Source organism: Cervus elaphus, chromosome 27 (genome assembly GCF_910594005.1).
Source record: "Cervus elaphus chromosome 27, mCerEla1.1, whole genome shotgun sequence".
In the NCBI taxonomy this organism is placed as follows: domain Eukaryota; kingdom Metazoa; phylum Chordata; class Mammalia; order Artiodactyla; family Cervidae; genus Cervus; species Cervus elaphus.
In genome coordinates this window covers 35,892,316-35,918,852 of record NC_057841.1, presented here as the reverse complement: position 1 = coordinate 35,918,852, position 26,537 = coordinate 35,892,316, and the positions used below count along the sequence as shown (strand labels likewise).

Here is a 26,537-nt window from a genome sequence, read left to right as displayed (position 1 = left end):
CACATACATATATCCATCTAAATGGGCACACTTTTCCTCCCATACATACCCCCAAACACACACATGGTTACATAGGACATGGACTAAATTTCCAACAGGGGATTGACTAAATACATTGTTCATGCCTTTGTTTATAATAAGCGTATATTATTTACATAATAACAAGCGCAGGACCATTATTTTTAAGAAGGCTGTTACAATTTGCTTTCCCTTTAGCGCCGTTTATAGAGATTTGGATTTTTGTACTAATTGTGACTTTGAAGCAGAACGTTTATCCTTATATTCTTTAAATTGGATTGGTACTAGTTTGATCTGGCTTCATATTTTTGGCTTACGTATGAAACCAGATAATGATTGAGATTACAGCAGGGTGATGACTGGCTCCATGGAGGCATTCTGAAAGTTCTTTGGTTGGGATAAGTGAGTTTGGCTTAAGTGATAAAACCTTTTGATCTACTCTGAAAATAATATTTTATGTGTGCTAAGTTTTGAGCATGTTTGCATTTTAAAAGCAAATATTAATGTCAGATGATATCACTTGTGTGTGGAATCTAAGAAAGCAATACAAATGAGCTTATTTACAAAACAGAAATAGACTCACAGACATAGGAAACACATTTATGGTTACCAAAGAGGAAAATGAAGTGGGGGACGGATAAGTTAGAAATTTGGGATTAACGTACACACTGCTATATATAAAATAGATCAACAACAAGGATCTACTGTATAGCACAGGGAACTATATTCAATGCCTTGTGATAACTTACAGGGGAACAGAATCTGAAAAATATATGTAGAACTGAATCAGTTTGCTCTATACCTGAAACATTGTAAATAAACTGTACTTAAGTTGTTAAAATTTATAGAAAATTTTTTTAAAAAAATGAATGTTAATAATCTTCCCTTGGCCACATTTTTCCAGATAATCAGATTGATTTACTAAAGCAACACCTATTATAATATGACCTTCTTGTTCTCCTTGCTTTGAAGAGTCAGGTGAGGGGGAGGTTCTGTCCTGATAGATCTGTGAACTTCCTTGCCTTTTTTACTTTATTCTTAGGGTAATTAAATCGACTTGAAGACCATAACAACTTACATTAAATAATTAGTAGGAGTCTGCAATGATCCTGGTATATCAAATGTTTCTAAAATAAAATTTTACAAAAAGGTAATTTTAATTTTACTTTGTTTTCTTAACAGAAATCATAGCCCGTTAATGAGTTTTGGAGCCAGCTTTGTCAGTTTTTTGGTAAGTTAATGTGGGAAGAGGCTGTGGTGGGAAGGAAGCAAACACATAATGTCTGTCTTTTAATGGTTACCGGCTGCATAGATACACTCTTGTGGAAAATCTTTTGCAGTTTAAAACTGGGATTTAACTTTTTCCTATACACCAACACTTATGAGATATCCTTCCTTAATTTAAAAAATTAAATGCTTATATTTTTTAGAGTATTATATTTTTTCCAAGCAAAATCCTTTTTAAAATAAAAATGTAATTGAAAGATCGGAGGGCTTCCCTAGTGGCTCGGCTGGTAAAGAATCCACCTGCAATGCAGGAGACCTGGGTTCAATCCCTGAGTTGGGAAGATCCCCTGGAGAAGGGAATGGCTACCTACTCCAGTATTCTGGCCTGGAAAATCCCATGGATGGAGGAGCCTGGCAGGCTACAGTCCATGGGGTCACAAAGAGTCGGACAGGACTGAGACACTTTCACTTTCCAAAAATTAAAAATGCATTAGAGTTGAAAAGAAAATAGACTTTGGATAATAAAAGTTTGAAACTAAACTTTTGTTAAGTTTATCAAAAGTTTATTATTTATTATTATTATTTATCAAAAGTTTAAAACTATTAAATGTGGACTGGAAGACAAGTTATTTTAGCAGACTTAAAGTTTCTCAGTTACTATTGTGTTTTTGAATGTTAGTACTTAGGAATTGAGGGAATAGGTTGCAGTTAGGTTTTAAAGTAAACTGGGCAATGCAGAAAATTGAATGCTTTTATTTTTCAGAAATATTTATCATACAAACTACTTTCAAACATAATTTTAAAGAAAGTATCATGTAATTATGTAACTGCAAAAAAAAAAAAAAGTCCTGAGTAGAGACTGAGAGAAGTAAAGTGGAGAAAGCATTTAGATTCCAGACAGAAAAAGCTCACCAAATGGGCATATTGTATGCAGCCTTGCAGCACCAGTGACAGGCACCAGACCAGCTTCTGTTGACATGGGTTTTCATTCAGGCTTCTTTAGTCTTATTACCAGGTAATACAACAAATCTTTTTAACAATTCTTAAGGCCTTCTGTTTGCAACATAGTTCCAGATCTTAAGGAAAGTGGTACTGGGTGGGGGTCATAAATGGTACCCACCCATGTAGCAAGGAAGGATGCTAGGGAGACATGGCAGAAGGCTTGGCTGGGTGGGAGGAGGTGGGTGGTGGGGGGAGCCCGTAGCAGGGTTGGTATTTGGTTGGAAACTGTGGGAGGGAGGCTTGGGCAAAGGTGGCTAGTGTCTGGCTGGAATGGAAAAGTAGTCTAGAGTCATACAGAGAAGGCCTAGGGTACCAGAGTGGTCAGGTTGGATGTGATGGGGGTGGAGAGCTAGTCACAGTGAGTTCATCAAGTCCTTCCAAGAACCTGGTGCCCTGTCTCTGCCCCTGAAACCCGTTCATCTCAGCAACCTCAATTCTTCTGGGGGAAAGTAGCAGGTTTTCAGCAAAGAAGGGATTGTTTCTATCCCAGTGTGTCCTGAAAAAGTCTACCAGGATTGGGTGCTTGGAAATGAGCTGAGAGTGGGAATTTTTGACTGGGAACAATAAGAAATGAGTTTTTTATGAATGAATCCATTGGAATTGCTGTCCCTGAAAAGACCGATAGTTTTTAAAGAGTACCTGCTGGCTGATGTTTCATTGGCATTTTGTGCTGTGCTTGATGGACCCAGGGATCCCATGCATGGGTAGAAAATGTCTATTCTAGAAGCTGAATTACAATCAGAAACTGTATACAATAATTTTTTTTGTTACTGTGTTTAATAACAAAAACTTGTCAAACAGTAATTGCAAAGATGTGTTAAGCATGTATTTTTTCATGCTGGTGTAATGGAGATATGTTCTTGTTTCATACTGAGATTATATTTTTTTCAATGAATAGTGTATGTGGTAGCATTCTGATTTCTTTTACTAAGAATAAATCATTTAGATGGCTTTCCCTCCTCCCCCCTAGTTTGGAGTTGTATTGTGATAAATTGGCCTAAATTTTCAGACACTTAACGATTCATTCATTCTTTCCTTATTTCTTTCTTTGGAAGAATGCCATGATGACATTTGAGGAAGAAAAAATGCAGTTGGCGTGTGATGACTTAAAAACTACAGAAAAGCTGTGTGAAAGTGAAGAGGCTGGAGTAATTGAAACAATCAAGAATAAAATTAAGAAGAATGTAAGTACTATGTCTTTAGGTTATGATCTATGTGCCTCTTACTTAGAACATTCTTCATTTACTTGGTTTTTGGTGTTTAGAATATGGCTGAAGCACTGAGTGAGTCTTACAGCTTTTGATTATGTAAAGCATGTTTCTTTTTTTTTTTTTTTTTAATGCGGACCATTTAAAAAGTCTTCATTGAATCTGCCACAACCTTGCCTTGGCTTTATGCTTTGGTTTCTTGGCCCCCAAGGCATGTGAGATCCTAGCTCTGCAACCAGGGATCGAATCCACAGCCCCTGCATTGGAAGGTGAAGTCCCAACCACTGGACCACCAGGGAAGTTCCTAAAGTGTGTTTCTTAAAGGAGTAGAACCTCCTTTAGTCATTAGAACTTTTCAGTGCATGTTCTCTTGGTTTCTTAACATTATCTTCTTCCACAGTGGGCTGTGTGGCAAGGATGTTTGTCATGAGGCTTTCATATATGTATTTCATGTTTTGCATTTTGGCATAATTCAGGAATTTAGCTATTACCTCCTTTTCCCCAGGCCTTCCCGGTCTTGGGTAATAAAATAGTCACAATGACATCATAATCCACTCTTCCTGATTTTTTTTTTTCTTTCAATTTTCAGTGCAAAAGCGCTAGACTTTAGAGAGGTGTCCTCCTACCCCTGATGTTTCTGGAGCACCCAGGGGTCTCACAAGTGTCACATGTTTAGCTGACACACCAGTCTGTTAGTTTCAGACAGCAAAAGCCACTTGTCTTTTCTGCTCCCTTATGTCGCTCCACGTGGCTTCACCTCTGCTCTGGCTTATGGGGTCTACCATGAGGAAGCCACAGATGGGCCCAGAGTACTGTTTACTGAGGCTGCAGAAGGGCCAGAGTTCTCGATTCCTCTCTCTCCAAACCCTATATCAGTCAGAGACCGAGTCTCATTGCCTCTTTCTTAAATACGTCCTGCATTCATCTCCTTTCCTTGCCAGTTTCCTAGGCCAGCCACCGTCTCCACTTGCCTAAGACAACCCTCACTGGTGTTTCTGCCTCCAGTCTCACTGTTCTCTAATTTGTTCTCCAAAGTGCAGTCACTGAGATGCAGATTACATGTTGCTGATTTCATTTGCAGTGTCCCTGCCCCCCACCCCCCACCCCCTGCCATTGCACTGAAACCCAGGCTCCGTAATGTGACTGGCTTGGCATTGACTTCTCCTCTCCATCGAATATTTGTATCCCTCCCGACCTGGTTCCTGTCTGTCCTTTAGTTCTTCCTCGATGTCATTTTCTCCAAAGACTCAGATATTAGTCCCCAAGTCCTGTTAGTGTGTTCCCTACAGGTTCCCATAGTTCCCTGTACTTCACCCTTCAGAGCATTTACTACATTACATGGTCCTCAGCGTGCCTTCGTTAGACTGTAAGCTTATTTACATGTCTGTCCTCAGCATCTAGTACCACGCCCAGCACATAGGTTCATAATCAACGTTAGTAATGGGTCCTTGCAATTTAAAAAGCATTTTCACATGCAGAGTATCTCATTAGCCCTTCAGAGTAGATGTTATTACAAGCAAAGAAAACAGAAGCATCAATAGATTGACGTTTTCTTCAGTAAACAAAGTAATAGGTGCTGGAAGTAGGACCAGGAACAACAGTGACCGTAGGTGAATTCTGCTAATCTAGAAAAAAGAGAAGCCAGCCATTTTGTCACATATACTCTGCATACTTTTGTCATATTTGCAAAAAGTCTACCATTTCTTGTATCATCATGAAAACTATTTAACCTATTTTGTTCAAGTTTACCTTGTGTTAAGAAGGCACTGTTCTATTTCATAGTGAATTTTCTTCATTTAGCATTCATAAAACCAGAATCTTACTAAAAAGTAGAGCTTTTGGTTTTACTTTTTCATGTTTTATAAAGGTAGTCACCTTTAGAGGTTATTGACTAAAATTTCAAGTTCAGTTTGTGATTCATTCAAAGCTAATTTTTAATTGAGGGTGTTTTCTCCTTAACTAGCATTATAATCAGGTTCCATCCCTCACATCTCAGTTGCATGCACCAAAGGAATGAACCCTAATATGGGTCCTTCCTGAAGGCAGATGGCTGCAAAGTAGCTTTTCACATTGTTTACCTGGGGCAGTGTTTTATACCTTCAGTAATTTTTTTTTTTTTTATAAATAACTTTGTTGTTTTTGTCCCTGTTGTTCGGTTGCTAAGTCACATACAACTCTTTGTGACCCCATGGACACCAGGCTCCTCTGTCCTCCACTATCTCTGGGAGCTTACTCAAATTCAAGTCATTTGAGTTGGTGATGTTATCTAACTGTCTCATCCTCTGCTGCACCTTTTTCTTTTTGCCTTCAATCTTTCCTAGCATTAGAGTCTTTTCCAGTCAGTTGGCTCTTTGCATCAGGTAGCTAAAGTATTGGAACCTCCACTTCAGCATCAGTCCTTCCAATGAATATTCAGGGTTGATTTCCTTTAGGTTTGACTGGTTTGATCTCCTTGTAGTCCAAGGGACTCTCAGGAGTCTTCCCCAGCACCACAGTTCAAAAGCATCAATTCTTAGGCACTAAGCCTTCTTTATGGTCCAGTTTTCACATCTGTGCATGACTCCTGGAAAAACCGTAGCTTTGGCTAAATGGACCTTTTGTCAGCAAAGTGATGTCTCTGCTTTTTAATACACTGTCTAGGTTTTAAACTTACATATATACAACTTACATAATGTAATAAGTTTTTAACTTACATTGTTTTGAAAAAGGTAAAACTCTAAAGTTTTGTGTGGGCTTTCATGTTTCCCATGAAGTGTTTCTATTATTAAGAATATTTGTCTTTGAGTTACAAGGCTCTTTGAGTTACAGCATTGTGTTGGTAACAAAATAAAGCTAGACTTAATGGAGGAAGCTGGAACTCCCAGGCTCAGAGTGTAGTGTAAATGTGGTCTTGGATTTTAGTGACTACTGTTCCATACTTCCTATGTGAAGTTATTCTGCCCAGTAAAGTAATAGTTTTTGGGAAAGAGTGATGCTGTTCTTGGGTGTGATTTATCTGTATGTACTTTTTTCCCACCAAACAGGTTGATGTCCGAAAATCTACCCCCTCTATGGTTGATCGGCTTCAGAGGCAGATAATCATAGCTGACTGTCAAGTTTACCTGGCTGTGCTCTCGTTTGTAAAGCAAGAATTGTCAGGTATGCTAAAGCATTGTTTTTAACAGTTTTTGCTATTCAGTGGACACAATTGGTAATACCCCATACTTTTTTTTTTTTTTAGAACACCTTGTATTTCAGTCTTTGAAAACATGTGGCACTTGTTTGGGGCATGATTTTGATTTATTACTTAAGAAATTGATACCAGGAGTGCTTAATGTATATTTAGTGGAATAGTTTTAGTTCCAAAATCTTTTTCATCCTCTTGTCTGCAGATAGTCTGTCATACTTAGAGATATTACCTGTGCCTTAGATAGAGTAATAAATTGATAGGTTTTTTGGTGCGTGGGTGGGAATCAAGGTCTGATAATCACCCTTTAAAGTGAAATATAACCAGTTTGTTTCTCAGCAAATTGTTATTGAAAGACTGAGCGTGTACTAAAGATTTCCTAACATGCTTGAATGACCAACATTTTAACAGCCCTTAATGAGGAGTATAAACTGATTCTTATTTAGTTTGCCCAAGACAAATGTTTTCCAGGATTTTGTAGCTTTGATATCTTGAGGAGTGTAGATTGGAATGGAGACTGTCTAGAGTTCACTGTAAGTTTAACTTTGATCCTAGTTCTTCCTCTTTTGTGGTTTTATATCTCTGTTCCTGATGGCAGGTATCTGCCTCTTTGGTAGCTAGGGTCTACTTGAAAACATGAGTGTTCAATAAGGAAATCAACTATAAATCACAATGAGAAAAGCATTTTCTTCCGAACCTGAAGTGAAGAAGGGTTTGTTGCTGCTAAGTCATGACATGCACTTTTCTTGATCTGGGCTACTGGCAGCCAGTTTCCGTTTCTTTCTTCTCTGTCTCCATCTCATGCTTGAGGATGGTTGGTTTCTCTTTGGCTCAAGTAAAAAGTAGGATTTAACTTTTATTGTGACCTCCTAAATGTGGACTTCCTAGAAATTATCTTTGTGGGCTTAAAAAAAAATTCAGAACCTAAAAGTTGAGAACTCTTTTATTCAGAAGGAATTTTTAAACCTTCAAGCTGAGGAGACTGTGCCTCAAGAAACTGAGAAAAACTGCTCCAAGGAGTTGAAGGAGGAGCCAGGTTATATAAAAGTGTGGCAACAAAGAGCAGGTAGTCTGAACATCAAAAAAATGATTGTTGATGAAAGGAAACCAGATAACCCAAGTTAAGGGATTTAACCCTTTTCTATGTATGGGAAGATGCAAGAGTCTGGGCTCACTGAAATCATTCCGTTGATGTGCACCTCAGCTATCTGGGGCCGGTATCCTGTTTTCACATCCTGCGCTTCCTCAGGGCTCACTGTAGTGAGTGGCTGCGGTCTGACGACTGCTAGAGGGCAGGTATTCTTTCCTTCCTGAGTTCCCTCAGGGCTCACCAGCTTGCCATCTGTGGTGGGGTGGCAGGGAGGCTGGGAGGGGCGCAGGTTCTTCTGTATCACCCGAGGAAGGAAGCTGCACTGTTTCTTGGAGGTATTGCTGCAGAACATCCAAGGGTCTGAAGTACAGGTGTAATAAGGTTTAGCCAAGAGCACTCCAGTGGCATCATAGAGACTGCCAGTGGTTTCGGGAATGCGGTAGAGGATTTCACACTATATGTGGGATAAGTTGGATTCAGAGGAGGCTTGCATTCATTCATTCAGCTGATAACAGATGCTAATTGAAAAAGACCCTGATACTGGGAAGGACTGAAGGCAAAAGGAAAAGGGGTCAGTAGAGGATGAGATGGTTACATAGCATCACTGACTCAATGGACATGAGTTTGAGCAAACTCCAGGAGATAGTGAAGGACAGGGAAGCTTGGGGTGGTGCAGTCCATGGGGTCGCAGAGTCAGACACAACTGAGCAACTGAACAACCGCAAAGATCCTACACCCTCACTACTGTGTGAGTGACTCTATTTAATGAACAAAATAATACATCGCTCTTGCCATCCACACTAGTAAAGTGAAAGTGTTAGTCACTCAGTCATGTCTGACTCTGTGTGACCCCATGGACTGTAGTCACCAGGCTCCTCTGTCCATGGAATTCTCCAGGCAAGAATACTGGAGTGGGTAGCCATTCTTCTTGACCCAGGGATTGAACCTGGGTCTCCTGCACTGCAGGCAGATTCTTTACCATCTGAGCTACCGAGGGAGCCCCGAAACAGACCTCAGGTAAGGAATTTAAGCCATATAAAGAAAAACAAGTTGTCATGGTGGATAATAGTTTGTATTTTTTTTAAATTTTGATTTTTTCAAATCATTCTTCAGTATCTTTATTATTAGTATAGGAAACTTATTTAAATGCTTATTTTTTTCATACTTTTTTCCCCTTCCCTTTATAGCATATATAAAAGGTGGGTGGATCCTTAGGAAAGCCTGGAAGATTTACAATAAATGCTATCTGGACATCAACGCCCTTCAGGAGCTGTATCAGAAGAAGCTAACAGAAGAGCCTTTGACTTCTGATGCTGCAAATGATAACCACATTGTGGCTGAAGGGGTGTCTGAGGAGTCTCTGAACAGACTGAAAGGTGCTGTGAGCTTTGGATACGGCCTTTTTCACCTTTGCATATCCATGGTGCCCCCAAACCTGCTCAAAATCATCAACCTGCTGGGTTTTCCTGGAGACCGCCTGCAGGGGCTTTCTTCACTGATGTATGCAAGCGAAAGTAAGGACATGAAGGCCCCTTTAGCTACGTGAGTAGCTATATTGCAATGCTTTGGTAGATAATATAGTTGAAAGTAAGTAAGCGACACTCAAAACCTTTATAGGAAACTTCAGGTAAAATCAGTGCTGGGTTGGTTGACATGTTGCCATGCCTTTTATGTTTCAATGGAATGCCAAGGACCATGTTTTTGGTGATGTTTAGGAGTTAACTTTGGGAAACAGGGAGAAGGAAATGGCAACCCACTCCAGTCTTCTTGCCTGGAGAATCCCATGGACAGAGGTGCCTTGCGGGCTACAGCCCATGGGGTCACAAAGAGTCAGACACGAGTGAGTGACTAACTTTCTTGTGGAGAACAGAGCACTGTTCTTAAGTCTCATGAGTCCTGTATTTGATTTTTATTTATTCATTTTTTAATTTTTGTGGAAAGCCCCTCTTCTTTACCATTTTCTTTTTAAAATTTATTTTTATTTTTTTTAATGAGTCCTGTGTTTTAAACAGGCAAAACGATCATGATTTATAAGCATTTAAAAGCAGTGACTCTGCCAGTCACTGAGATTCGTAATCCTGATTTTGGACTTCAGAGGATATAAATTTCATAAGGCTGTTCTGTGATTCTGAAATCTCTCTTCTTTTATCCTCATGTTGGATAATTTTTCTTGATGACTCTAGTTGGTCCGTTGGTCTCTTACTGTGGCCTGGACAGTCTGTGCTATTCAACTAAATTGAGTTATATTATATTGTTCAGACTTAAATGATAATTATTTATACAGAAAAATGTGAAGAAGCTGATATAACCATCCAGAGCAAGGATTCATCCATTTCCTCATCAGTTAAAAACAATGTGTTTTTTTTTCCGATCTGATAAATATCACCAACTCTATGGACATGAGTTTGAGCAAGCTCCGGGAGTTGGTGATGGACAGGGAGGCCTGGGGTGCTGCAGTCCATGGGGTCGCAGAGAGTCAGACATGACTGTGTGACTGGACTGAACTGAAATATCTGCTACCATTTGCAGTTTGAATAATTTTATGAAATACTGTTTGTGCTTTGACATTGCACCACTTATCAGAATTTTTCCAAAAGATGTTGGTATCACAGAGAACCTTAGTTTGCTGGGTTTCTACTTAACGTCAGTATTGAGGAATTTTGATGCTAACTCCTAATCGTTTGGTAGCGACTATAAAAAAGTCATTAATTTTTCATTGTAAAAATACTCATGCCTTCCCAAACTCCTTATATTATACAAACAGTGGTCCTTCATTAATTTGACTTAGTGGATTTATAACTTGTGATAATATGTCTTTTTTAATAACATTTTCTGAGAAAGGAATGAATTGAATTAAAAATAATGTAAATTAGTCTGATCTCCAGAAAAGGATCAAATTTATGCACACTGGAAGCATATATTTACATAAAAATATTTGTTGTGTTGGTTACACGATTTTTGTCTTTCAAAGCCGATCCCAGTGACTCTATTTTGTTTACCTAGTTTAACATGGCCTTTTTCTTGAAAGGGATGAGTTTGAAGTGAGAGAATTTTAAGTAACTTATTTGTTTGGTTTTCAAAGGCTAGATAAAGGGCCCTTCTGTTCCTGTAACTTATTTTAACTTAATTTTGTGTAATTTTGCTTATGGTTCCTGTATTTAAATTCAAGGTGTGAGGCTTACTTACAGTCTAACTTTTGTGAACACAAGAGAAAACAAATGCTTTCCTTTTGTAAAAAGTAATGTGGAAAGTAATTATAAGGGGACAGTAAATTCATGATCACTAGTCACTGTTTCTAATTTATGCATTGATGAGAACAGAGTAGAATTCAGAGATTTACGTAAATGATGCCTTCAGCAATCCATCTAGAAGCCTCAGAAGAACTACATGCTTCTGTCACCTTATTCTCTTCCCTGGTGGGAGTATGCTGATTTATACATTGTGCTCGAAAGTTGTGGTTTTCCAAATATGGATCAAAATAACACGGGGAAAGATACAGATTTTTACTTACTCAGGGACTGCCTAGGGAGTTTTCTGGAAGGAGTGTGTATGGGAGGAGCACAGACTGATTATTTTCGAGATTGGAAACACTGTCAGCAAAGTCCGCGTCTCTCACGGGTTCTGTCCCTCTTCTTCAGATTAGCGCTGCTCTGGTATCATACTGTGGTCCGCCCATTTTTTGCCTTGGATGGCAGTGATAACAAAGCCGGCCTGGATGAAGCAAAGGAAATTCTTCTCAAAAAAGAAGCTGCTTATCCAAACTCTTCCCTCTTTATGTTTTTCAAGGGACGCATACAACGACTAGAGGTACTGTGCCTTCGCCAGCTTTTTTAAAATAAAGCCTCTGTTGCTTGAATCTATAATTCTCATTTAGAAGGGGCTAGTTCGTAAGGAGCCCAAATGTCTCAGGGCTGACATCCTGTGCCTTGCGTTCGTCATTGCCATGGGAGCCTCTCCAAGGAACCCAGAGTGTTTCGCAGTTACCTTCTGTTCACAGCTATGGGTGAAGCAGGGCCGGGGTCCCTCAGAGGTAAGACGAGATGCTGTGCCCTGAGCTGAAGACACGGGAGCCCTTGCGAATGTCTTAGTTAAAGCAAAATACTAGGTTGGCTAAAACATTTGTTTGGGTTTTCCCATAAGATGTTATGTGAAAAACCCGAACAAGCTTTTTGACCAACCCAATGTGATTTTTTTCCTTCTCTGGAGTTACTATTAATCTATTTCCAAATGTTCATCCCAGCTGACAGTTGATTCATGCTCATGTTATTGCCTGAAATGTCAAGGACAGCAAAGACTCTGAAACAGTAGTAGCCCGTATTACTTTTTCATGTGCTTCATGTGGCTAGGTCCCATGCCAGGGGCTTTCACACACACCATCCCATTTAATCCTCAGAACAAGCCCACAACAGAATGATCCCCTGCATTTTACAGGGAAGGTCAACAGGGGTCTGAACAGGCTTCACATGACCTCTTAGCTCACCCAGCGAGCGAGGCTAGGCTATCTCATTCCAGAAAAACAACATACCCTGGCCTTTGAGGGGGTTCTGCTTCTCTCTGCACCTCTTTTTTTTTGTGGCTTCCCAGGTGGCTCAGTGGTAAAGAATCTGCCTGCCAATGCAGGAGATGTAAGAGACATGGGTTCAGTCTCTGGGTTGGGACGATCCCCTGGAGAAGGAAATAGCAACCCACTGGAGAATCCCATGGACAGAGGAGCCTGGCGGGCTACAGTTCATGGGGTTGCAAAGACTATGTCTGACTGGCTATGTCTGAGTACAGTTAGTATGTGCACCTAATGGTACACAGTCCTCTACGGGAAGAACTATACCATCTCAGTGCCTGCCTCCCAATACCTGCACCTCTTTTTTTATGTCAGCCTGCTTGAGGGCGCAAGGATCTGAAGAAAAATGAAAATCTTTAAAGAAAAAAATGTATTTGATTTTAACTGAAGGATAATTGCTGTACAATGCTCTGTTGGTCTCTGCTATACAACAGCGTGAATCAGCCGTAGGTATACACATGTCCCCTCCCTCTTGAATCTCCCTCCCACCACATGCCACCCTTCTAGGTCATCACAGAGCACCAAGCTGAACTCCTTGAGTCATATAGCAGTTTCCCACTAGCTAGCTATTTTACATACGGTAATGAATATATTTCAGTGCCAGTCTCTCAATTCATTGCACCCTCTCTTTGCCGCACTGTATCCAGAAGTCTGTTCTCTATGTCTGAGTCTCTATTCCTGCCCTGCAAATAGTTTCATCAGTATCATTTTTCTGGATTCCATATATAGGCATTGATATGATATTTGCTTGTCTGATTTCACTCAGTATAACATCCACCTCACTAGAATTGACTCACATAAATCCCCGTTTATGACTGCATAATATTCCATTGTATTTATGTATCAAAACTTCTTTATCCATTTATCTGTCAGCAGACATTTAGGTTGCTTCCATGTCCTGGCTATTGTAAATGGTGCTGCAGTGAACATTGGGGTACATCTATCTTTTTCAATTATGGTAAAATGAAAATCTTTATAAGAACTTAACCACGCGTGTGAAAGAAGGTGATTGTTAACATGATGTTCCACCCACATGCTCACTAGCAGCTACTAGTGTATCAGTGTGAGGTGTAATAACCTCCGCCCTCAGTTAACCAGGCATCCGCAGCATAATCCATGCTAGGAGTCAGACCCTTGCCCCCTGAGAAAACCCCGCACATGCTTATGAAGATGTTTGCCTAGCAGTGTTTTCATAAGCACAGGAGGTGATTCTTTCACTAATTTTTTGTTGGCAGTGGAGTGTATGTTACTTTCCCAATAATATCTCTTCTTCATGAAGTGTCTTCTTAAACCCAAGGATGCCTTACGTTTATATATGGAATCGTATTTTAAAGATTATACTAATAATTTATAGTTGAAACAACGCTGAAATCTCCCCAGGATCAAACTTATGTAAACCCATGTCCAAGTCATTGTTCTTCTCATTACTTTGAGATTGTTTTTCTTTCAAGTCAGGCTCGTGAGCCTTCAGTGACATTTCTCTTCTTTTCTCTTGCTTTCTTAAAAACGTAGTTTTGATCAGCCTCCTGTGTGAGCCAGTCTGCTGTTAGTGAATTTTTCTTTCAAGCTCAGGGTTAGGGCCCTATATGGGGGGAAGGATGTTCAGGCTATTCAAGTTCCCATACTCCCTTGGGTTTGTGCAGAGGGAAGTAAGCCTATAGAAGGAGATTTTAATTAACTCAGCCTTCTCATTTCAGTGGCTATTTCTGAAATGAAGAAAGCTGGGTACAGGGTAAATGCTTTCTTAGATGCATGATGCCTTTCCTTTAAGAAATTGACATTCTGAATAACTCTGAACCTGACGATACTTGGCTTAGTGTTCAAAGGAGACTTGCCTAGTGGGGGTGAGAGCCTGACGTTTGCAGTTGTGTACAGTGAAGCAGTGAGGCCAGGCATTAGGCATGTCTAGATCTCTCTTGATCAGTGGATGCCCTTCCTTTTCTCCCTTGATCAATGAGTGCTCTAAATTGGGTTTTGAAACTGCTAAATAGAAATGCAAAAGTCAGGATTTATGTTTCATTATGCTTTCCATCAGACCCTGATGCTGGGAAAGATTGGAGGGAGGAGAAGGGGACAACAGAGGATAAGATGGTTGGATGGTATTGCTGATTCAATGGACATGATTTTGAGTAAGCTTCGGGAGTTGGTGATGGACAGGGAGGCCTGGCATGCTACAGTCCATAGGGTCACAGAGTTGGACACGACTGAGCAACTGAACTGAACTGATGCTTTCCATTTTCATTAATTTTTGAGCTGGTGCTCTGGGACAACCCAGAGGGAGGGGGTGGGGAGGGAGGTGGGAGGGGGGGTTTAGGATGGTGGGACACATGTACACCCGTGGCTGATACATGTTAATGTATGGCAAAACCCACCACAATATTGTAAAGTAATTAGCCTCCAATTAAATAAGTTAATTTTTTTAAAAAGCAATGCTTATCTTGTAGTAAAAACTAGCAACATTTTTTTTATAAAAAAACCTTTTATTTTAAAAAACAGTTATTTATCTTTATTTGGCTTCCTTAGGTCTTAGTTGTGGCAGACAGGAAGCAGGATCTTCATTGAGTCATGTGGCTTCATCTTTCATTGTGGCTCACAGGCTCCAGAGTGTGTGGGCTTAGTAGTTGTATGCATCAGCTTAGTTGCTCCCTGGCATGTGGGATATTAGTTCCCCAACCAGGGATTGAACCCACATCCTGTGCATTGCACGGTGGGTTCCTAACTACTGAACCACTAAGGAAATCCCTAATAACTTCTTTTTCCCTAAAAAACTCAATTTAGCATGATTTTACCTTGTCCACAAATCCATCTCTGGTAGAGACTGAGTAAAAACTAATTCTGAGTGCTCACTCGTCACTGGGATGGTTCTAGAAATGAAGCCACAGCATCATCAAAGGGTCTTATAAGCATGATTTGGGAGGGCACATAGTCACCATGATAGCCCCCAGCAGATGTTCAGTCTCTTTCACAGTAGGTCAATTGGGATCTGAGTACCGGTGGTAGACTTTAGAGCTGCTTTTTCATGGAGCAGTTTGCTTATCCAGCTGATACTTGGTTTTAAGAAAAAAAGAATGAAAGATCCATTTCTGCTCTTGATTGGTGAGCTGAAGCCCTGAGGGTCAAGTGAAATGTGATTGTTTCTGTTTGGCTCTTGCTGAAGGCTTACAGGATAAGAGAATTTTAGGGCTAACTTGAGATATTATTGGCATTATCTTCATGGCACACAGACACTTGTTGTTTCATTAATCTTCCCAGATGATCATGTAGCTAGGTATCAGATGGTGGCATCCTTCATTTACTGATGAGGAATTGCTCAGAGAGGCTGTGGCATAGCTCTTCTCAGGCGCTTATTGCAAGGCCTTTAAGCTCCTAAGTCAGTTTATGAAAACTCATAAGGTTCAGCTGATGAATTTGCTTGCAGAAAATCTTTTTTTCTTTTCAGTGAGCATTTAGGTTAGAGATAGGGCCTCTTGAGATCTTTTTTGTAGGCTTTTTTTTTTTTTAATTGGAAGATAGTTGCTTTGCAATGCTGTGTTGATTTCTGACATGAATCAGCCACAAGTACACGTGTCCCCTCCCTCTGGAGCCTCCCACCCCCCACCCTTGAGGTCTTTTTATCCACGAGCTCCTAGGGAACATGGTCTGGGGGCTCCTAATTTTGGCAAGTGCATCATGTGACCCGGACTTTGCTTCTTTGGTGACTCAGAACTTCCAGTTGTTTCAACAGCTGTTTCTGTGCCAGCTTGCTCTCTCATACAGGACAACCAGCTCAACACCAGCTGATAAGTGTTCATTTTCCTTTACTTGTTATTTGCAAATCAAGTGCAGGTACCTACTCTTTTAGTTCCATGAACAACCTTTTACACAGTTTGCCCTTCGTTGTTTGGGACAGTTTGGAATCCATGGGGAGGATGGTCTTGAGGATACCCACCCCTTCCCACCACTTGCATAGCCCTTGTGGCCAGGTCTTCATTATTCCGCATTGTCGTGGTCTGACTCGACACAGCAGTGAAGTTCTACACCATCAGTCATTCGTGGGGTCCTTGTGCATCTTCAGGATGCCAAGCTTCTCTGCTCTTTGGGAGTCTGGGCCAGGTTGCAAGAAGAGTTTGCTTTCTTTACCCCCTTGGCTTTTCCCCACTGTGTGTCTACAGTACCCCCACCTCCAGCCTCCTCCACCCTCTTGTCTTATCCTCCTTACCTGTCCTATCTCTAGACTTCTCCCATGTGACATAGCATGTAGCCATGAAGAATATATGGGTTCACACAGTACTTGGCATGTGATAAACATTATCCAAGTAGTGGAGTGATGGTTGTTGTTATTGAGTGTTTAAGCTCGGGAAGTCGTGTTACCAAATTTGCTCTTTTTTTAGGAGAAAGAACTTGTTCTATTGTTGAGAGCTATCAACTGAGCTAGGTCTGTAATAGGTAAAATCACAGAGGATTTAGAGCTACTGCACAGTACCAGTATTTACTTTTCCCTGAATTTCCATAATGCATAGAGCTGTTAGGAAGTGGACCCAGGGGTTATATAGCAATCTCCATTTTAAAATATGAGCTAATGGCCTTCCTGCCTGCCTGCCTGCCTGCCGCGCCAGCACGTTTCGAGGCATGGGGCAGAGCCTCCGGCCCGCCCGCGCCACCTGAGGATCCCGGAAGCCGCCCCCGCCATGGAAGAGGACCAGGAGCTGGAGAGGAAAGCGATAGAAGAGCTGCTGAAAGAGGCAAAACGTGGGAAAACAAGAGCAGAAACAATGGGACCAATGGGCTGGATGAAGTGTCCTCTTGCCGGGACAAATAAAAGATTTCTAATTAACACAATTAAGAACACACTGCCCTCCCACAAAGAGCAAGACCACGAACAAAAAGAGGGCAGCAAGGAACCAGCGAAAAGCCAGAGCCAAAAGGAGGAAGGGCGCCAGAAGCACCGGTCTCACCCGTACAAGCACAGCGTCCACGCCCGGCGCTCGCCGCGGGGGAAGCGGGGTAGCCACGAGAAGTCGCAGACACGGTCCAGCAAACGGTGAGGTGGGGGCGCGGGGCCCAGCGAGACCCTCCCAGTGCCCAGGCCTGGGGTGGTGCGGAGACACCAGGACGGGTTTACAGCAGGGCCTCCGTCCTGATGGCGGACAGTCACCCGAGGCTCCACGAAGGAAGGAGCACAGCGACATCCCGGCAGGCTTAAGCGGCTTTGGCGGTGTAATATACATTCATCTGGGTTTTCTTCTGTCTTGTTTGGAAGTTGGTTTCAAAATAAATCTAGAACTTACAAGTTTTCAGAAAAAAAAAAAAAAATATGAGCTAATGGTTACAATTTTGAACTTTATATATTTTTCATCCCCTTAAACTTATGGTAGTGATAAGTCTGTTACCACCTGAGTGATTAATGAATATTTTTCTTGGTTATTTAAAATTATTAGGAACAAGTCTACATTTCAGTAAACTTCCTATTTCTCTCTAGTCCTCTTTTTTTTCTTTAAACAATATGGATTGGCACAATTCCCCTCTCCTCCCTTTTAATAATCTACTTAGTATGTAATATACAGATACATGTATTTGGTTTTATGTATATATATATATACACCTTACATGGTGTGACTGCTTAGTTAGGAAACTTATTTTTTAATATTAGTCTTTCTTTCATTGCTCAAATATTTGAATGAATGACAGTTGATGGACATATTCTAAAGAAGTTTCTTTATGCAGTTTGGGAACTCTTTGTGAAACTGTCTTCCAAGTTTGCACCCATACTTTCTGAGTGTCCTGCATGCTGGCATGGAAAAACCACAGGTTTTGTTCTTCAGGAGCAGAAAAGGATCTCCCACGAAACTGGCCCTCAGTGTGTTGTTATCGAATGGACTGATGAGTCTGTTGGCAGGAAGTCTGTTGATCAGGGTGAGTGATGGTGTTTCTTTAAGAGAGGAAGCTGGTCGGCAACGACTGTCACCTTTTCTTGGTGGCACCTCAGCCTGTTTCTACAGCCAGCACAGAAGGTGATGATGCAAGAAGGTCTCAACATTTGGTGTCAGGGATCTCAGATATGGAAGTCCTGATGGGCTGGCTAAAGAAGCATGACTCTAAAGAAATGAATTAAATAAATTTACAGGAACTAAAGAAGTAAGTGGGTGACGATGAGGTCTGTGATCGTTGCTGGAGGGCTGAGCCTCTGCACTCCCCAAGCTCAGGCGGGTAGGATCTGTGCTGTGACAGCCCCTCACGACCACAATAATGACAGCCTTGCTCCATGAGAACCTAGGGGGAGTGTGCACAGGGCCTCAAGGCGACAGCCTGCTCGGGTCTGTACTCCCCCTACCAGCCCTTGCTTCTGACAAGGGTGTGTGATAGGATGTGGTTTCTCTTCCCCATGAGCAGTGCCCACAGGGACCGCTTTGATGGTTGCCCTTGACTTTGTCACCTTGGCGCTCCATGGCCTTACTTTCTGTTACCTGCGAGGTTCTGTCTGTGTGAAAGGCCTTCATGCTTCTGCCGCATCATTCCGTCTCTGGATCTTCCTCCCACTCATTATTTCAGGCTGTAGTTCTTTCTCTCTGTACTTTTATTGATGACAGTTAATTGTTTCACTGGAGCTCCCCACAATAAATGAGAGGTCTGTGTTGCTTTTTTTAGCCCCTCAGTTCATGATTGTGGCAGGGACAGAAAAGTGAAGGTTGATCGCCTTGGTGATTAATTTATCAGAAAGAGACGAGGCAGGAGGACTGCGGGGGGGGCGTGGAGCTTAGGGGCCGGCGCAGAAATGGCAAACCCAGGGGGTCCTGTGCCCAGGCATCCGTCTCGGGGGCATATGACTAACCAGAGCTGTTGGGTGGCAGCGTTGATGAGCAAGCCTGCCTCTTGTATCCGAACAGCACGCCTTGCCAGCATGAGGTAATGTTGTTATTTATAGGATCAGGAAAAAGGCAATGCAGGAAGAGAAGTAATTCCCCAAGGTTCTATTAATTGTAGTCTTCTCTTCCGACCTACGCAGTTCTCTTTGTGACTTCAGGCACCAGGAGGTAGGGCGGCCATTTATTCTTAGGACACAGAGTGAGAGACGGGTTTAATCTGGTGTAGGAGAGGTGGAGGATCAATTTGTCTTCACTTTCCAGTGCGATAAATCCACAGTGTGTGGTTTAATGACTGTTCACTGAAATGAGATGATGATGAGAACCCAAATTGCTAATAGGTTAAATGCATTTGCTCTTCTTTTATCTCTATCCTTACAGGCCGTTGGGTTGAAAAGCTAGTAGAAGGTTAACACGGATTTATATCCCCAAGCTCACTAAATGTGCATAAGAGGATGAGCTTTGCCTTGCTTACATGAGCCCTGGTCTTAAGGGCAGGGGTTAAACGCAGGGTCTATTGTTAGGTGTCCTTGACAGCAATACTGCTAAACGGATTCCACTGCTCAGCGGCAATAATGCTGAGTCACATGTAAGTGGGTTGTCGCATCATGTCCTAATGCTTGCTACAAGCGTCAAGGGGGCGCCTCTCTTTTTAAAACACATACATAATAGTTTATTTTAAGATGTTAAGCAACTTCATAAAAATAGCCTAGCAATAATTAAGATGTTTTGCTTCAAGTTGGTTTGTGATGTTTAATGTATGTATATGAAACTTCAGGCAGTTTTGCGTACAAATCTAGTGTTTATGTATTTGAAGATAGTTTTTGTAGATAAGTGCTATGGAAACTATGTAGATTTCCATGGTTACTAATTTGATTTTTCCGTTGTTGGGATATTTGACAGCTGTTATATACCTGTGATTTCCCAGCATTTCCCTGTGATAGAAAAGACCACGTATTATCTTAGCATATTTTTACTTTTTATTTTCTTGAATTATTTCCTTTGGTTATAGCTTCAGTGGTGTCGTCATTGTCTGAATCACAGTTCACACTTTGTAACTTTTACTGAATGATGAAAGATGATACTCAAGGAATAGTGAGTCAGAGTTTAATCATTCATTGTTTTGTACATGGTATCAGCAGCAGTGTCTCAAATATTACTGATAAGACCTTCTGTTTATATATCAGAACACTCCGTACTGCTAAGATGGCAGTACTCGCTTGATTGCTTTAGCTATTTCAGGTTCCTTGAATTTAGTATCAGTTTGTACATTTCTGCGAAAAAGCCCACTGTGATTTTTCATAGGGATTGCACTAAATATGTAACACAGTCTTGGAAACAAAGAGCAAAATTGGAAGATGTGTACTTTATAATCTCAACAGTATTGAATAGTATTTACTATTAAAAATGTACATGAAAGAATATATGCAAATGACCAATAAGCACATGAAAAGATGCTCATCATCATTAGTCATTATGAAGAAATGCAAATCAAAGCCAAGTGAGATGCTGTCTCACATCCACCAGAGTAGCTCCAATAAAGACCACCCAATAAGAAGGCAGGCATGTGGAGAAATTGCAACCCTTATTCATTGCTGGTGGGAATGAAAAATAGTATAGCTACTTTGGAAAGCAGTTTGATGGTTTCTCAAAACCTTCAACATAGATTGATTATTATGACCCAGAAGTTCCACTCAAGAGAAATTAAAACATATGTCCATATTATTCATAACTTAGCAAAAAAGTGCAAACAACTCAAATGTCTGTCAACTGATAAAGGATAAAACAATATGTATCCATACGATGGAATAACTTTCAGCAATTAAAAAAGGACTGAAGTACTGACACATGCTACAGCATGGATGAACCTTGAAGACACCTTTAGTGAAAAAAGCCAAGTCACACAAGAACATACGCTGTGTGATTTTATTTAGATGAAGTCCCCAGAGTATGCAGATAGCTTGCTTGGGGATGGGTGGAGAGCATATAGAGTAACTGTTAATAGGTACAGTATTTCTTTGGGGGTTGATGAAAATATCCTAAACATATGTTGTAGTAATGATTGTGCTACTCTGTGAATATACTAAAAACCACTGAATTGTATACTTTGTGAATTTTGTAATAACTTGAATTATATCTCAATAAAAATGCTTCCAAAAAGTGTTACTGAGGGTATTTTCAGTAGGAGTATATATTCTTTTTTCCTTTGGATATAATCTGTTGATCTAGTCAAGTTTGACTTTTGAGTAAGAAACGTTTTTATTTAATCAAATTCTCATGTCTAATATAATCATAAGTTATATTTGTCATGTATTTCCCCTTTTCTATTACTGTCATTTTGAGAACAGTCTTTACATTTTATTGTGAAAATTTGAACATTCAAACATACACACTTTTGTTACAACAGATTTCGTTTCTTCAGAAATAATGTTTGTCTTCTCAAACTGGGACACATAGACTATTTTTTCTTCAGATTGTAAAATGATACTTTAAAAACTCATATTCCTATACCTCTTTGCATGTACAGATGGCTATTTATTCTGATGCTTACTAGATTCAGGAATATTAACATTTTAAAAAGTTGTTATTAAAGTATAGTTGATTTACAATGTTGTGTTAGTTTTAGGTGTAGAGCACAGTGAATTAGTTATATAGATGCCCACTTTTTTTTTTTATATTCTTTTCCCATATAGGCTTTTACAGAGTAGAGTTCCCTGTGCTATATAGTAGATTCTTATTAGTTACCTGTCTTATATATAGTGGTGTGAATATGTCAGTCCCAATTTATACATCCCTGCCCCCAGCCCCTGGTAACTATAAGTTTGTTTTCTATGTCTGTGACCCTGCTTTTGTTTTGTAAATAAGTTTTTTTGTACCCTTTTTAGGTTCCAAATACAAACAATATCATACATTTATCTTTTTGTGTCTGTCTTGCTTCACTCAGTTGGATAATCTCTAGGTCCATCCAAACATTGTTTTATTTAAGGTTGTTTATCTTCTTGTTATTGAACTAAATCCTTAAGATAGGTGGAATCTGTTTTTGAGTTATCTTTATTTTCTACCTATTACAGATGTTTTAAAATGAAAATTAAGTGGCTTTGACAATTGTGGTTTTGTGTCTTAAATATAACAAATACATGACTATTGCCTGTAAAAATATATATTATTTAGTATTTTTATACATTTGTTTCTTACATATAGTTATCAGTTTGTCAGGTTCTGTGTATTATAAGGAAATTTTAATGTTTGTATTTCTTACTCATTTCTGATGGTATCTCTTCATTTACTCATGTCACCCTTAATGTCTCGTTACTTTATACTTTTTACATACATCTGTACATAGTAAACAGAGGTTCAAGTGAAATAAGTATGTGTACATGTACATAGTTATTTTGGATTAAGGAGGAACTAGAATTTAGGCCTTCTCTCTCAATCCAGTTCTCTTTTTGGCTTTTATTTGCTAATAAGTTATATATATATGTGTTATATATTTTATATATATTCTAGTAATGTTTTGTATATGTAATAATAGTATATATAGCTTACTAGCAAATAACATATATTTAAATATTATTATAAATGTAAATATAAATATCCAAGAGGGCTTATTCTTATTGGGCTTTAGAAATAAACTTACTATTTTTTAAAAAATGAGTTGCTTAATAGAATATTTTCTTCTACATTTTGGAGAAGCAAGTCAGTTAAAGTAATTAAACCATCATTAAACATTTGAAAGTATTTTTCAGTTGTTGTTAAGTACTGTTTTGAAATTAATTCTTTAATAACTTCTTTTATTTCTTCAATAATCTGAAGATGTCTACTTACTGTTATACTCACCTTAGTTTTATATTTTACTTTTTCTTATTTCCACATATTTTTAGACATGTGACTATATCCAGGCATGTAAATATAATATTACTTTTTACTATTAGTGGTGTTTTTATAAATTTATGTTTTCCTAATTTTATGATTGGGCTTTAGAGTTTCATATTGGGTTTTTTTTTTCCGTTTATTTTTATTAGTTGGAGGCTAATTACTTTACAGTATTGTAGTGGTTTTTGCCATACATTGAAATGAATCAGCCATGGATTTACATGTATTCCCCATCCCAATCCCCTTCCCTCATATTGGTTTTTATAGAGAGAGATTTGATTTTTTTTTTAATCAATTCATATTTTACTTCCACTTTATTTCTGGTTTTCCTTAATTTAGCTTGTTTTATAGTTCATTTTCTTAATACTCTATCATAACATATTTGACTTGTAAGAATAGTGAAATGTTAGTGTTCTTGTTTAGGGATTTGATTGTATCCCTTGAAATTCAGCCTGCATTTCACTGGCTAACTGAGAGCGTTTGGGAAGCTGTGATACTGTGATGTAATAAGATACACATTGTAGCTGGGGGCTCAGATCTGGAGGCTGACTGCCCGTGCTGAGTCCTGGCTCCTCCATCCTGGCCCAGCGGTCTAGATTTGTTCAGTCGCTCAGTCGGTTCCAACTCTGCAACCCCATGGACTGCAGCACGCCAGGCTTCCCTGTCCTTCACTGTCTCCGGGAGTTTGCTCAGATTCATGTCCGTTGAGTCAGTGATGCTGTCTAATCATCTCATTCTCTGTTGCCCCCTTCTCCTGCCTTCTGTCTTCCCCGGCATTAGGGTCTTTTCCACTGAGTCAGCTCTTCACATCAGGTGGCCAAAGTATTGGAGCTTCAGCTTCAGCAACAGTCCTTCCAGTAAATATTCAAGATTGATTTCTTTTAGGATTGACTGGTTTGAACAAGACCTTTAATCTCTTTAAGCCTTACTTCTCTCCTTGTTGAGGTGAGGTCTGTGGTTGAGGTGGGATCCTGGGTGTAGTTTTGCTGTTGAGGTTTAGGGAGTGGTAATATGGGAGGTGTGTGCTGCTTTGGAGCTCTGAGTGCAGGTCCTTGTGGTGTTTATGACATGATGATAGCACTGCTGTGTCTGCTCCGGGGCTGCAGCGCTACTGGCCACTGCAGCAGAGCTCTGGGCCTGGGGGAGATGAGGGCCACATGGCAGGGAGGCATGTCAGCTGGTGCTGAGGTGGCCAGGCTTTGTTCAGTTCAGTCCAGTCTCTCAGCCGTGTCCGACTCTGCGACCCCATGGACTGCAGCACGCCAGGCTTCCCTGTCCATCACCAACTCCCGGAGCTTGCTCAAACTCATGTCCATCGAGTCAGTGATGCCATCCAACCATCTCATCCTCTGTCATCCCCTTCTCTTCCTGCCTTCAGTCTTCCCTAACATCAGGGTCTTTTCCAATGAGTCAGTTCTTTACATCAGGTGACCAAAGTATTGGAGTTTCAGCTTCAGCATCAGTCCTTCCAATGAGTGTTCAGGACTGATCTCCTTTAGGATGGACTGGTTGGATCTCCTTGCAGTCCAAGGGACTCTCGAAAGTCTTCTCCAGCACGAGAACTCAGAAGCATCAATTCTTCAGCACTTAGCTTTCTTTATCATCCAGCTCTCACATCCATATATGACTACTGGAAAAACTATAGCTTTGACTAGATGGACCTTTGTCGGCAACATAATGTCTCTGCTTTTAGTATGCTGTCTAGGTTGGAGAAGACTCTTGAGAGTCCCTTGGACTGCAAGGAGATCCAACCAGTCCATCCTAAAGGAGATCAGTCCTGGGTGTTCATTGGAAGGACTGATGTTGAAGCTGAAACTCCAATACTTTGGCCACTTCATGCGAAGAGTTGACTCACTGGAAAAGACCCTAATGCTGGGAAGGATTGGGGGGCAGGAGGAGAAGGGGACAACAGAGGATGAGATGGTTGGATGGCATCACCGACTCGATGGACATGGGTTTGGGTAGACTCTGGGAGTTGGTGATGGACAGGGAGGCCTGGCGTGCTGCAGTCCATGGGGTCGCAAAGAGTTGGGCACGACTGAGCAACTGAACTGAACTGAGGTTGGTCATAGCTTTTCTTCCAGGGAGTAAGCGTCTTTTAATTTCATGGCTACAGTCACCATCTGCAGTAATTTTGGAGCCCCCAAAAATAAAGTCTCTCACTGTTTCCTTTGTTTCTCCATCTATTTGCCATGAAGTGATGGGACTGGATGCCATGATCTTCAATTTTTGAATGTTGAGTTTTAAGCCAACTTTCTCACTCTGCTCTTTCACTTTCATCAAGAGGCTCTGTAGTTCTTCAATTTCTGCCCTAAGGGTGGTGCTATCTGCATTTCTGAGGTTATTGATACTTCTCCTAGCAGTCTTGATTCCAGCTTGTGCTTCATCCAGCCCAGCATTTCGCATGATGTACTCTGCATATAAGTTAAATAAGCAGGGTGACAATATACAGCCTTGACATACTTGTTTCCCAAGTTGGAACCAGTCTGTTATTCCATATCGGGTCCTAACTGTTGCTTCTTGAGCTGCATACAGATTTGTCAGGAGGCAGGTCAGATGGTCTGGTAATCCCATCTCTTTCAGAATTTTCCACAGTTTGTTGTGATCTACACAGTCAAAAGGCTTTGGGGTAGTCAATAAAGCAGAAGTAGATGTTTTTTTGGAACTCTCTTGCTTTTTCGATGATCCAGTGGATGTTGGCAAGTTGATCTCTGGTTCCTCTGCTGGTTCTAAATCCAGCTTGAACGTTTGGAAGTTCATGCATCACATACTGTTGAAGTCTGGCTTGGAGAATTTTGAGCATTACTTTACTAGCGTGTGAGATGAGTGCAATTGTGAGGTAGTTTGAACATTCTTTGGCATTGCCTTTCTTTGGGATTGGAATGAAAACTGACTTTTTCCAGTCCTGTGGCCACTGCTGAGTTTTCCAAATTTGCTGGCATATTGAGTGCAGCACTTTAGCAGCATCATGTTTTAGGATTTGAAATAGCTCAACTGGAATTCTGTCACATCCACTAGCTTTGTTCATAGTGATGCTTTCTAAGGTCCACTTGACTTTGCATACCAGGATGTTTGATCACACCCTCGTGATTATCTGGGTCATGAAGATCTTTTTTTGTATAATTGTTCTGTGTATTCTTGCCACCTCTTCTTAATATCTTCTGCTTCTGTTAGGTCCATACCACTTCGGTCCTTTATTGTGCCCATCTTTGCATGAAATGTTCCCTTGGTATCTCTAATTTTCTTGAAGAGATCTCTAGTCTTTCCCATTCTGTTGTTTTCCTCTATTTCTTTGCATTGATCACTGAGGAAGGCCAGTCTTTGAGAAATATAGAAACAGGCCTGTAGGAAGGGCAAGCAGGGTGTCGGTCACCCATGGTGCATCCCTCATCTTCTGGGGAAGATGACCCAAGAGAGGGAATATTTGGGTTGGCTCTTGAAGAGTCAGTAGGAGTTTCCAGATAAATATGAGAGCATGGGGCATGATCCTGCATTCAAGCCTAGACTCAAGAAGAGGCCCCATGATGGGGAGGTCCAGGCTCAAGGGGGCTGGAGC

The 26,537-nt window shown here is 40.6% G+C and overlaps 2 protein-coding genes across 2 annotated transcripts in view; both read left to right on the top strand.

Moving 5' to 3' along the window:
• Window positions 1-26,537, top strand: part of TTC39C (tetratricopeptide repeat domain 39C) — a 99,648-nt gene that overhangs the window by 44,874 nt on the left and 28,237 nt on the right. Inside the window, exons 2-6 of the mRNA XM_043889329.1 lie at window positions 1,201-1,249; window positions 3,303-3,431; window positions 6,479-6,593; window positions 8,899-9,253; window positions 11,350-11,518. Coding sequence (XP_043745264.1) covers window positions 1,201-1,249; window positions 3,303-3,431; window positions 6,479-6,593; window positions 8,899-9,253; window positions 11,350-11,518 — 817 coding nt within the window. The remainder of the gene's footprint in view (window positions 1-1,200; window positions 1,250-3,302; window positions 3,432-6,478; window positions 6,594-8,898; window positions 9,254-11,349; window positions 11,519-26,537) is intronic.
• On the top strand, window positions 16,813-17,542 carry LOC122684878 (protein POLR1D-like). Its single transcript, XM_043889330.1, has one exon. It carries the CDS (start codon window positions 16,937-16,939, stop codon window positions 17,291-17,293), a length of 357 nt encoding a protein of 118 aa, XP_043745265.1. The 5' UTR covers window positions 16,813-16,936; the 3' UTR covers window positions 17,294-17,542.